The 14,103-nt window shown below is 28.0% G+C and overlaps 2 protein-coding genes across 2 annotated transcripts, besides 6 other annotated features; both read right to left on the reverse strand.

Annotated features, from left to right (window-relative positions):
• Positions 1-1,517: part of a mobile genetic element that runs on past the window's edge.
• Positions 1,518-1,859: 342 nt separating this feature from the next.
• Positions 1,860-1,900: a mobile genetic element.
• Positions 1,901-2,552: 652 nt separating this feature from the next.
• Positions 2,553-2,593: a mobile genetic element.
• Positions 2,594-3,441: 848 nt separating this feature from the next.
• Positions 3,442-3,482: a mobile genetic element.
• Positions 3,483-6,935: 3,453 nt separating this feature from the next.
• On the reverse strand, positions 6,936-8,464 carry TVAGG3_0549480 (Rad23 protein ubiquitin-like (Ubl) domain-containing protein; the record flags this gene model as incomplete). Its single annotated transcript, XM_001300609.2, has 1 exon — positions 7,451-8,071. The coding sequence occupies one exon, from the start codon at positions 8,069-8,071 to the stop codon at positions 7,451-7,453; it is 621 nt and encodes a 206-aa protein (XP_001300610.1).
• A 748-nt stretch (positions 8,465-9,212) lies between these two features.
• TVAGG3_0549490 (protein serine/threonine kinase protein) lies at positions 9,213-10,639 on the reverse strand (the record flags this gene model as incomplete). The annotated part of the gene is made up of 1 exon (XM_001300610.1): positions 9,667-10,623. The coding sequence occupies one exon, from the start codon at positions 10,621-10,623 to the stop codon at positions 9,667-9,669; it is 957 nt and encodes a 318-aa protein (XP_001300611.1).
• Positions 10,640-11,658: 1,019 nt separating this feature from the next.
• Positions 11,659-14,103: part of a mobile genetic element that runs on past the window's edge.
• Positions 11,957-14,103: part of a mobile genetic element that runs on past the window's edge.

The raw sequence follows: 14,103 nt of genomic DNA on the forward strand, positions 1-14,103 counted from the left end.
CTCCTCTGGTAGAAAACATATTCTGGGTCAACTCCTGTGTTCGCGTCATCTGCATAAAGTTGTTTATATCCCACTTCAGGGTTTGTATAAAACTCTTTCCATCTCATATTTGCATACCATGGTGGCAAACCTAACGCAGCGTCATTTGACATGGCAGTTTGCATTTGTACATCTGTTGGCACTTGACCATAGTTTGCCATTGCAGTTTGTATTCTAACTTCATTTGGAATATTCTCTGGGTTTGGTTGTCCAGGTTGCTGTGCATTCGCTAAGTTCTGTGCGTCCATTTAATATTAGATAAAAATATCTCTTACGAGTACATATACTGAACATTTGCAGGCATTGGTTCATCTTCATATTCTCTGTACTTTTCTGCCACGTCAAATAAATAAATGACACAATGGAAAAAACCTAAAACAAGTAGTCCTATTTCAAACCACATTTACTTACTAATAAAATTTCTTTGTTATGACACTTTCTCCGGTTTATAGGACCTCTCTCATATTCTATCTTGTCATATCTAAACTCATAGTCATGTATGTCCTCTAACCATCTCATAACGGTTTCCAAACCACTTTTATCGGATGTAAAGTAAAGCATGGATGGTTATGTATAACGTCTAAAGTTTCTAAAGAGTCTCTCAAAGTCCAGTCTACTTGGTATTGAAAATCCCATGTGTTATAACGCGGGGTCCACTATAAAGAAAACATTTTCCTTGTCTTTATATTTTTCATACAACTCTGTCCAATGACATCTCACAAACTCTATACCCTCAATATATTTTTCTATGTCCTCTTTGAAAACATGTGTATAGTTAAGATATAAAACTTTTGACATAAGTGTTTCAATGTCATGAACTCTTATAGAACCACTATATAATAGTCTAGCAGATATACTATCCCAGTTCTATATTTCTGCTTTTTTCAAAACCTCTCTCACAATATTTTTCTTATCTAATGGTATACGTTCCATCTTACCTATAGGTATCTTTTTCTTAACTCTTCAATATATTGTTTGTGTCTGGAATATGTTTGAGACGGTCCATATAGTTGTCGAAGTCATTGCATATAATCTTTGAGTCTGGGAATATTGTATGGCACAAATGGGATATATAGAAACTTCCACCGAACAAATCTACAAATGTTAGACCATTCGGTAGTTTCTTAAGTTCTCTCAATATAATATCTTTACATTTACCCTTATTTCCAAAGAACGGTAACGGTGGTTTTGTAAAATTCATTTATATATAATAATAAAAATGTTTTTTCCTGAAAAGTGACAGAAAAGTGACAAAACATGAAAACATATATAATTTGTGAAAAGCGACACATTATATAATGTTTTCGACCCAGAAGAAGGCTTCTTCCCAGAAGCAATGGAGGAAGAAGAAGAGTCCTCCGATTCACACCAGAAGACTAACAATTTTCCGAATAAAAACTTCATTTATACTAAACATCTTCGCGGGCTAGAGGGCACGAAGTGCCTGGAAGCCCACTACCTTTTTTTTTTTTTTTTTTAATTAATTCATATTGATGACATTAAACGATCAAATCTTTTGTAAATCCTCTTACGATAAAATTTTCTAGACTATTTTGAATGGCCACTTAAGGGTGCGCCCGGGAGATCATGTAAACTTCAGAATTTAGAACCTTAATTTTTAAGCAATAACTTGGTACCTAAATAGGTAGGAAAACTCTAAAATATCAAAAAATACAACTTGGCTCCATAATAATCCTGTCATGGTGGCTGTTTGTATCCCCTAGTATTTTCCTCTTGAATCTCTTTTTCTGTCGAAATTAAATTCAAATCTCAGAAGTAGAAGTGAATAATCGACTTATTACTGCTATTATACGAATAAATGTTCCATATTAAGTTCTGTCAAAATGTAAGCTATTCAATTCTATCGTCGGGGGAAGTATCACAAATCTATCAATTTTTTTGTAAAAGTATACAAAAACATATGGTGTTCAATTAGTTTATAATAATATAAATATTAAGATTATCCAAAATAAGAAAAACTAGGTTTTGAGAACACTTTTGAGATGATAATCAAAATATTTTGATTGAAAAATAATATATTATTTATCAGATATAGAATGGATTTTTTCAAATTTAAAAATTCTGAAAAATAAACAGTTTTGTAAAGTAAAAAAAATGAACGAAAACTCGACGAGACTCGTATTCCAAATGAATGGGTAAGATATATGTATGAAAAACTTGAAAGTGGTGAGGAAGGATGTCAATTTGGAAGAAAAGTGAGAAAAATTTTGATTGTGAACTCATCTCTAATATTTTGGCTCCTTAATATATTTGAATCATGATCTTTGAGAAGAGTTCTCAAAAGTATTCACAAAAGCTATTTTTCCTTGAAATTTAAAAATCCTGTTTATCATATATTACCGAATTCAATTCCCTACATATTTCAAAATATTCTATGAACATTCAATTTTTGAAAAAAAAACTATTTTTTTCAAATATATTTATTATCATATTTCTAATAATATTTCCTAAAGCGTCACTTTTTACTTCCTCGACGATTTTTCCTCTCAAAAAATTCAATAGCTTACATTTTGACAGAACTTAATATGAAACAGGAGATTAAAGTTTGGCAGAGTTGATGGAGAATGAAAAATCATCTTCAATTTTTTAAGGGTGCCCCCGCATGTACGTTTATTTGAGAGGAGGAGGATTACCCTCTCAATTTTGAAAGCTTCGTTAACTTAATATCTCGATGAATATTGGATTAAAATTGAATTTGCCCATACCAATATATCTGATACAATATCCTTAAGTTTTACTAAAAAGAATTTTTTTAAATCCCTGCAGATTCGGGGATTTTTAAATTTTTTGATTTTTTTCGAAAATTTTTTCGGAAAAAAAATATTTTCAGAAGAGCCTTAACGGCTAAGTTTTATGTTTAATGTTGAGTATCAAAAAGAATGGACATCTGATATAGCCATCATATATCCCAGAAGCAAATAAAAATTCTGACTTTTTAGCAATAAAAATGAAATTTTATTTTTTGCAAAAAACAGGCCACCCGGATGTACGTTTATTTGAGAGGAGGAGGATTAAATTTTTGAAAGCACTAAAATTTGTAAATATGCTAGTTATATAATAATATGCATTATTTTAAAAATAAAAATTAAAGCACGTTAAAATCTTTTTTGATGAATTTTTACAAAAGCTACTCAGGATAATGCAAGATATGAGTAGTTAAACATAAATTTCAAATCAGATTTTACTTATAATAAATATTTTAAATTTCCGAAAATTAAGTTCAGATCGACTCTATACGTAGTAAATACTAAATAAGGTCCCAAAAACCTATTAAACAGTATCAAAACTATCAAGATTGTAATGTTTTTGAAGAAAAATTTATAGAATTATGGACTTCAAACAGATATTATGTAAATAAAAATAATATAATGAATTTATTTATGTTTCATATTAAGTTCTGTCAAAATGTAAGCTATTGAATTTTTTGAGAGGGAAATAATCGTCGAGGAAGTAAAAAGTGACGCTTTAGGAAATATTATTAGAAATATGAAACACCGTTTTTGATATGGTCATTCATAGTGCTGCATAATTCATATCAGTAAGTAATTTCGGAAACCAGATAAAAAATATTAATTTGCCCAACCATTGCTGCACCATGTGAAATTAAAAGTTTGACCAATTTTTTTTCCTATTATATGATGTTGCAGTATAAAGAGCGGGTTTTCCATTATTATCTCTTTCATTGATATTTATACTGTGTGAAATAAGAAGTTATGCTGTTTCTTTACTATTATTGAGTGTTGCAATATGAAGAGCTGTTTCTCCATCTTTATCTTTTTCGTTGATATTTGCACCATGTGAAATAAGAAATTCTACTTTTTTTTGCTCCGAGTATGCACTGCCTCATGAAGAACTGTTTTTCCATTTATACACTTTTCCATTGATATTCGCACCATGTGAAATAAGAAATTCGGCTGTTTCTTTTCTATTATAACGTGTGCATCATGAAGAGTGATTTCTCTATATTAATTTTTTTTCATTGATATTCGCATAAACAGAAAGGAAGTATTTGCAAAGAGATGATATATCAAATATTGTTGAGTAAATAAAGAATTTGTTAGAATTATTAGTCTGATCGAAATAGACGAAAAATGCATCAAGATTTTTACACCATCCACAATGAGCTAAATTGATCTCAATATTGTGTGAAATAATTGCATATTCCCTGCAATTTTGATTTGGTTATTTATGTTTCAAGCATTCACTCATGATCTCTGAATTACCTCTCAAAAATGATAATTCTAGGCATTTTTGAGTTATTTCTAAGTTAAATTTAGTTCTCAATAACTTGAAACAATCAACTGCACCATGATAACAACATAATTCAAGGAAGGAAAATTCTTCCTTAGGATTTGGATATAATCTGCTTTTTAGTATTTGATCTTTATCAAATCTATCTATTTCAGTGAATGCAATGAACCTCCCTAAGTCATTACACATAATTGCTCTGTAAATTGTATCTTCTTTATGATAATATGGGTTATAAGATTTAATTTTGTCGAAATAAACAGATTTGTTTAATTTATCTCCATATTCGTTATAAAACAAGAAGTTTGAAATACTGTTAACTTTGTTGACCTTTTTGAGATGATAATATTCAGATATGAGTTTGACAAGAGATAAATACGACTTTGTATAGCGATTGTTATACGGAATGATACTATAAATGTCTTCTAGTAGGAGGATATATTGTATAAAATGTGCCAAATATCGTGATATGGGATATTCGGATAAAATTGCTAGCGTATTCTCTTTTTTTGCAAAGCGACATCATATTATTATATAGAACGTATACATGGGCAAATGGCGGGAAAAGTGACAACCTAAATTTGTAGTGGCGGGGATGACACTTTTTGTTGTCTAGTTGAGTATAAGAAATCCCACTAATAGATGACAAATATAATGTATTTCCCTATCACATGGAAGCTAGATGAACTTTTTTTCAAAATGAGTTGTGAAATATGAAACGAAAAAGAATTTCAAATTCAATTTCAATCATGAACAGTTCTTTAATCTGTGAAAACAATAAGATACCAAATACTAAAGGAGCACAGCATGATCCCTACATTGTGCTTGCAGTAATCCAAACAAAAAAATAATCAGCTTATTTTCTACCCAAACATAGAAAGAAATATGATTTAATCGAACCCAAATACAAATGAAAGCTCCTCAAGTTGCTTTCGAGTACTCATACTGCTTATAAATCTTTTCTAATTGATGAAAAATAAAATTTTGATTTATTTTTGATATCTATCTAGTTTTTGAAAGTCAGATACCCCCAATTTAGTTATGTTTATAGTTACTATAGAGAATTTTCTAAGATAATACAATTCGATATTGATAAATAATTAGCGCTCATATATTAATGGTAGGTTTGGCTAGATTCTACATAAATACGATAAATCATGACTTGTAGCTAATCTATTGATGGAAATGTGAATTTGATAGAAAAATCGAAAGTTCGTTCAAAGTGGTCAACGACCGCCATTTGGCGGAGCCTATCCTCCAATGGTATATCGAAGTAGAAGCCCAAAAGAATATTTTTATTGCATTAAAAGACTCATCTTTGAAGGTGGCGTCGCCATCCTATTCAATTTCTGAAATTTTGAATAGTTTAAATTACCCTAATTGAGAGCCCGCCAGTGGCGGAGAAAAAAAATAAGAGTGATTTTTTAGAAAAAATTTAAAAACACAAATTCCTTTAGAAATAGAATCGACTTTAATAATAAAGTATAATTTCTCGTTTAATATCATGATGAAATGATAGTAAACTATTCAAAAAAATTCAAGAAAACAAAAAAAATAAAGAAAATTTTATACTTTTTGTAAGGGCAATTTTTCCCCTCCCACCACCTATATCCCGCCACCTATCGTTCAAATTGAGTAGGGTTGTTAGATTCCCGACGATAGGTGTCTTGGAAGATTTGCCTGGTGTCATCATAGTGTCTTTAAATCAAAAATTTTATTTTGGAGTTAGTTTTATTGATTTTTCAATAAAAAACATTTCTAAAACAAGAAAATAAAACGATAAAATATTTATATTTTATATAAGGATCTTATATATTTAAAATAAATATCATTTTATTTTTTTCATTGGTGTCTGTCAAACCATAATACACTATTCAAAAATTCAATGTGTCTTGCGGTTTCAAAAGACACCTGCAAATTGAACGATAGCACAGACACTATTGAATTTTACCCATTGTATTTAGTTTTTACCCTTTTTATTTTTAAGAATTAATGACTGAAACAGCGTTTTGCTATGACCTCAATCACTTTTATTTATTATTTTAAATATTATTTAATTTATTATTTGAATAGGCCAACTTATATTTGAGAAGCTCAATTTGAGACCACTTAATACATTGAAATATCATAAATATTGAAATATTAAAAAGTGTATTTCAAAATATTGAAATTATAAAAATTTATAATACTGAAATTGAGACAATTAATAAATTCAATGTGTTTTTTTTTGAAATAACTCTCAAATATTATTTTTTTGTTTATTTAATGATGAATAAATATGATTGCTTTAGTCAATCATAAAAACTAATTTAAGTTTAAAATAATGAAAGGATAATTTGATCGTTTTTTAAAATACAATTATTTTTGATGATTTGCAAGAATCTTTGAAAAGAATATAATATAGGTTCTATTTTTGTAAAATTTATCCAAATCATGTATTACATAAATTACGATTAAAAACAATGAAAGAACCAAAAAGTGTGTTTTGTGTTTTGTTGTTGCGTGTTGGATGCGGGATCCTGTTATTTCCGAAATCGACAAAAAATTTGGAAATTTAATTTCCGAAATCGAAATTATATTAATGTTTTTAATATTCTTATATCAAAAGGATTAAAGTTCATTAAGAGAAAAACAATTCTTCTTCTTCAATCTATTGGCGCATTTATTTCTACACGCCAATAAGGAAGGGAAAATTATAAGACACCATGGTGTCTTCAAAACGCTAATTTTTGATATTTTTAACAACCCTAAAATTGAGTGTGGCGGGCAAATAACCCGCCATTTGCCCATGTATAATAGAACGATAATTCAAGAAAATGATGGAAAGCTGAATAACTAATAACTTACGAAAGATCACTATAGTTGACAGTAAACATAAAATTTTACTCGTAAGTATACGTTGGAGCATTGAAATACTTGATTCAATAAGAAATATGGCAATTATTTCTAGTTTTTGATTTTACATATTGCCATATTCCTAATGAGAAAGCGAAAAGAATTCTGAAGTGTCAAATCAAATTTAAGTATCTTAAGTTTTTATCGAAATCCAAACAGTAAATACAAAAATAATTTTAATAGAAACCTTAAAAATCATAAAGGTAATAGTGGATAGCCAAAAACATATTAAAATTGAGTTACATAATTAAGAGTCAAAAGCTGGATATTGTTCACCAAATAATTCGAAGTATTTCTTCTTCATATTTTCGTAACTAGATCCGCATTTTTCAAACAATTCCTTAAATTTATCTTCACCGTATCCTTTCTTTTCAAATGTATTGAACACTTTTTTGCCTTCTAGTGACAAATTATTGTAAAAGTCATTGTCTCCGGTTTCAGTTTCGGAATATTGTTCAGATTCGGATTGGTCACTTCCCAATTCTTCTTCCATGTTACTACTTTCTTCTTCTGCATCAAAATCAACTAAAGTAGATTCAGGTGGAAAACTGCCTGGAGGGTAATCAAGGCTATGCTTTGATCTATTCTTTCTATCCATATCTTTTCTGGATGGGTTGACTTTCTTCGGTTCTAAAATATTGGCTCCATTGACTTGCTTATGTAATATAATAAACTCGTTTGGCTTATAATTCAAGGATTCTAAAGTTTGGTCATCACGGAGGATTTTACGATGATAAATTAAATTGATTTGCTTTAATTCAATTGAAAATTTCTGTTCTAGTGCTTTCTTAAGATCCAAAACATTCTTAGATGTCTCGATATCGATGTCATATGTTTTATTTGATATTGTTTTAATTGCAACTTTCATTATATTGTAAATGCCACTTTTTTGCCCGCGAAAAATTCTATGCAATCCTAAAGAAAAAGTTTTATGGGTGAACTATTTTTTGGAATATTCAGAATCTTGGAATTACATTAGATGTAAACATCATTGGAAGTCCAAAATATCGATTTTCAGAACTAATGAAGAAATTGAAAATCAAAAACGTACGTCCCTCTAAATTCATTGGTAAATTTGACTCCGTAGCTGGTGAAATTGATGCCTCGTGATTCCAATGAATCCAATTAGATTCCACACAATTTGCCATTTCATTAAATTTCAGGCATCTCACCATCTTCTATAATGTATTTTAATTCATCTTATAATTTCCACGTAATTTACAATTTCCTGGAAGAATATCGAAAAGAAAGAATTAAAAAGGTACCCCCACTCTAAAACTGTTAATAATTTCGACTTGGTTTTAAGGCTATAGATTATATAGATCATTATAAGATATTATGCGTTGAGTAATCAAAAATTCGTCTGTATCATCTTGAGATAAAGAACAATCAAAATTTGAATAAATATTATATTATTTTTTGTATTTTACAATTTTTGAATTAAAAATCCACCAAAGCGAAAAAATAAATCGGCAATTGTTTTTCATTTTACTTTTAGTTATTAATACTTTATCTATCTTGAATTTATAATTTTATTAATTTTTTTTGAAGACCCAAGTTCGATCCCTAGGAAACACATTTTTTTCTTTTTTAAAACGAACATACAAATAAAAAACATTAAATTTCATTAATTTCCGCTTGAGAAGACACTCTCCAGTGTTTTGAAATCAGTTTAAACTTAAGAAGATGTCTTCTTTTCTGCATCAAGAGAAATCTCGAGGAAATGCTTTGATTTTGTTTGTTTTATTATTAATAATATTATTTCTTTTATTTTAGAAGCAATTTTAATCACTCTAAGAGTTCAATGTACAAAAAGTTGAAATATTGAATTAAATTATTAGATAAATTTCTGAAAATTAATAGTTGATTCAATAAGAATTTTCCATATAATTTATTGTTTGAGTTATATTAGACCTCATTTTGAACTTTATGATAGAAATACATTTCGTATCTCAAAATGATACAGACAAAAATCTTTTATAATTGAATATGTTTTTATACATAACTATCCGAGTTCATTCTTAGATTAGCAAGTAGTTTTCATTAACAGTTTTTGAGCCTTGAAATTTAACAATTTAACATATGAGTTTTCTGGTAGGAAATCGATTATTTTTACGTACCTATTTGACTGTTAAAGTATAACCTTGAATTAACAACTTTGATTTTTAATTCGAAATATCTTCAAACTTTTTTCAGGATAATCAAAATATGTATCGGTGAAAATATTATTTTCATCCTGTACAAACATATCAATGTATGCTTTTAATTTGTCATCCGACATAGCTGGACTTATAGGCGTTTAAATACACACCTAATTCACGAAAATTTAAGGTTAAACAATGGGGGTACCTTTAGAATTAATTTTAATATAAATCAATTTGGAATAAATAAAATTTATATATGGTAACTTTAATATTCATACAAAACGCCAAGAACAAAATGAAAAGGATAAAAAATAATAAATTATTTTGGTTCAATTTTTGGCAGATCACAATATGTTGGATGCATACAGTGCCTAAAGTTCACTGTAGTAGCTTTTGTAATCTCGGAAATCTTATACTGAGATTGAATTGACCGTAACAAATGCCCAGCAGTAGTTGTTGCTTGTTTCAACCCAACAGAAACAATTCTGTGATCTATGTTCTGAGATAAGAGTTGGGAAGCTGATGGACGTTCTTTCGGATCTTTCATTAACATTAATCTAATTCGGCCACTTATTGTTGGCGGAATATTTTTGAAATCAGGCTCATTCTTCATAATGCTTTGGCATAATTTGGCCCTATTAGTATCCGAAAAAGGAAAAGATCCGGTTAATAAAGTATAAACGCAAACTCCTAAGCGCCAGATATCGGTAGCAAAATAATCAACTGAAGATCCTTTTAATTCTTCAGGAGTAGTATAGTTGACGTACTCTGAAATTGATTCAAAAGCAGTTTGATTAATATTAGCTCCGAGATGGAAATTAGCAAGTTGCGGGACCATATCCTTATCAAACATTATATTATCAAGCGTTATGAAGCCATGGTAAAGACCAAGATTGTGAGTAAATTTTATAACTGAGAGAAGTTGAGTAAGAATCGATAGGATTTCTTCTGGGGTCATGTTTCCATTTGAACATAGATATTCTTGTGCGGTAACAAAATGAATTGCTTCAAAGAAAATAAATATATAATTTCCAAATTCTTGAATACTGATAACGCGAGGAATGTTCGGATGATTTAGCTGCTTAATGATTGTCAGGCGTTTAACAAAATTATCGTAGGAGTTAGTTTGCTCTAATTTTGTTTTATTAAATGCCTTGCAAAGGAATTCTGTTTTGTTTTTATTAATGACTTTCATTACCATTATATCGTTGGAACGCTGCATCACTTCAGTAACTTGAAATCTTTCCCCTGTCTCTGGGAAGGAAAGCGTCTGCATAACAAGTAGATTTTGAAAATTCTGAAGAATCTAAAATAAAAAAAATTGAATCAAAAGGTAAAATAAGGATTTTACTTTATTCTGTGTAATTGTCATAGAACAGTATTTGAAATTTTCATAATTTAATTTTTCAAAGCACAAAATTTAAGAATTATAATATAATAATATGTTGGGCAAAATATTCATATTAAAATTTTTTTGTGAATACTCACAAAATGATTGCTGAAGAATGTAAAATATTTTAAATAAATAAAGAATAACTTGGTACAAAACATCAAAAGTGAACATGATGAATTTTTTATTTGAATGTGGCTCGATTGGCTCGGATTTTTTTGTCAAATCTATTGATTTTTTTGTCAAATCTATTGAAACTAATGGAGATGTATTGATTTTGGAAATTAAATGCAAAAGTTGGTATTAATAGGGAAATATATAAATTGTTTATTTTCGAAAATAAAGAAACGGTCGGATTTCGAATACGAGAATTTTTATTGATGTCTTTTTATCAACTTTAACAGAGGAAACCTTAAAAGAAAGCGCGGAATTGCATTTGTAAAATAGAAGTTTATTCGGCAAATGAAAAAAAAAAAATTAAATTTTAATTTTTCATCCTAAAAAAGGTATATTATTGCTTAATTCAATAAAAGTCAGGACAGATAATTTGTCTACTCATGAGAACGATAAGATTATCAAGAACAAATCTTTGATTTTATCTATTATAGCTTGTATGTAGATCTTTTATCATATGAAATCTATATTTCCATATGGAAAATCATTCAACAAAAGTCTATCGATAACATATGAAATATTCAAGAATATATTTTTTGTTTTTGGTCACTAAGGAACATGTGTTTATTCCAATTTAGATACAAGTCAAAAGATATCTTTTTTTTATAACCGAGAAATCGATGTTGAAGGAATGCGTGTTGTACCGAAAAAAAGTGACGGGCAATGCCGTAAAATAATATTTTATTAAAAATTTTTTGGTGGAGAATTGGAAAATTTTTGTTGGAAAATTGGAAAATTTTCCTAATCAAAAAAAAAAAAAAAAAAAAAAAAAGGTAGTGGGGCTTCCAGGCACTTCGTGCCTTCTAGCCCTGAAGATGTTTAGTATAAATGAAGTTCTTATATACGGGTCTTCCAGGAGCTTTTCACAAATTATATATGTTTTCATGGTTTGTCAAGACTTCTTCGTAATGAGTGTAAATGACCCAAAAATAATGTTTAGGGTAGAAGGTTAGATCTAACCTCTTTTCTAACCTCTTTTCTACCCTCTTGAATTTTCAAGACTTCTTCGTACATGTTTTGTCAAGACTTCTTCGTAATGAGTGTCCTCAAAGAATTCCTCATTTAAGTATTACTTTTCATTGTTTTTTAAAAAAATATCTTTGCTTATTTGTTCACATTTTTGACATTTATTATAGCTTTTTATCATATTTCCGATGATATGAATATATATTCTATATAAGAATGACGCTACATTCAATCTAAGACCAATATCTCAAAGAATTCCTCATTTAAGTATTACTTTTCATTGTTTTTTTAAAAAATATCTTTGCTTATTTGTTCACATTTTTGACATTTATTATATGCTTTTTATCATATTTCCGATGATATGAATATATATTCTATATAAGAATGACGCTACATTCAATCTAAGACCAATATCTCAAAGAATTCCTCATTTAAGTATTACTTTTCATTGTTTTTAAAAAATATCTTTCTTATTTGTTCACATTTTTGACATTTATATATGCTTTTTATCATATTTCCGATGATATGAATATATTTCTATATAAGAATGACGCTACATTCAATCTAAGACCAATATCTCAAAGAATTCCTCATTTAAGTATTACTTTTCATTGTTTTTTTAAAAAATATCTTTGCTTTTGTTCACATTTTTGACATTTATTATATGCTTTTTATCATATTTCCGATGATATGAATATATATTCTATATAAGATGACGCTACATTCAATCTAAGACCAATATCTCAAAGAATTCCTCATTTAAGTATTACTTTCATTGTTTTTTAAAAAATCTTTGCTTATTTGTTCACATTTTTGACATTTATTATATGCTTTTTCTCATATTTCCGATGATATGAATATATATTCTATATAAGAATGACGCTACATTCAATCTAAGACCAATATCTCAAAGAATTCCTCATTTAAGTATTACTTTTCATTGTTTTTTAAAAAATATCTTGCTTATTTGTTCACTTTTGACATTTATTATATGCTTTTTATCATATTTCCGATGATATGATATAATTTCTATATAAGAATGACGCTACATTCAATCTAAGACCAATATCTCAAAGAATTCCTCATTTAAGTATTACTTTTCATTGTTTTTTAAAAAATATCTTTGCTTATTTGTTCACATTTTTGACATTTATTATATGCTTTTTATCATATTTCCGATGATATGAATATATATTCTATATAAGAATGACGCTACATTCAATCTAAGACCAATATCTCAAAGAATTCCTCATTTAAGTATACTTTTCATTGTTTTTTAAAAAAATATCTTTGCTTATTTGTTCACATTTTTGACATTTATTATATGCTTTTTATCATATTTCCGATGATATGAATATATATTCTATATAAGAATGACGCTACATTCAATCTAAGACCAATATCTCAAAGAATTCCTCATTTAAGTATTACTTTCATTGTTTTTTAAAAAATATCTTTGCTTATTTGTTCACATTTTTGACATTTATTATATGCTTTTTATCATATTTCCGATGATATGAATATATATTCTATATAAGAATGACGCTACATTCAATCTAAGACCAATATCTCAAAGAATTCCTCATTTAAGTATTACTTTTCATTGTTTTTTAAAAAATATCTTTGCTTATTTGTTCACATTTTTGACATTTATTATATGCTTTTTATCATATTTCCGATGATATGAATATATATTCTATATAAGAATGACGCTACATTCAATCTAAGACCAATATCTCAAAGAATTCCTCATTTAAGTATTACTTTTTCATGTTTTTTAAAAAATATCTTTGCTTATTTGTTCACATTTTTGACATTTATTATATGCTTTTTATCATATTTCCGATGATATGAATATATATTCTATATAAGAATGACGCTACATTCAATCTAAGACCAATATCTCAAAGAATTCCTCATTTAAGTATTACTTTTCATTGTTTTTTAAAAAAATATCTTTGCTTATTTGTTCACATTTTTGACATTTATTATATGCTTTTTATCATATTTCCGATGATATGAATATATATTCTATATAAGAATGACGCTACATTCAATCTAAGACCAATATCTCAAAGAATTCCTCATTTAAGTATTACTTTTCATTGTTTTTAAAAAATATCTTTGCTTATTTGTTCACATTTTTGACATTTATTATATGCTTTTTATCATATTTCCGATGATATGAATATATATTCTATATAAGAATGACGCTACATTCAATCT

The sequence above is a fragment of the Trichomonas vaginalis genome, chromosome II, assembly GCF_026262505.1.
Source record: "Trichomonas vaginalis G3 chromosome II, whole genome shotgun sequence".
NCBI classification, from domain to species: domain Eukaryota; phylum Parabasalia; order Trichomonadida; family Trichomonadidae; genus Trichomonas; species Trichomonas vaginalis.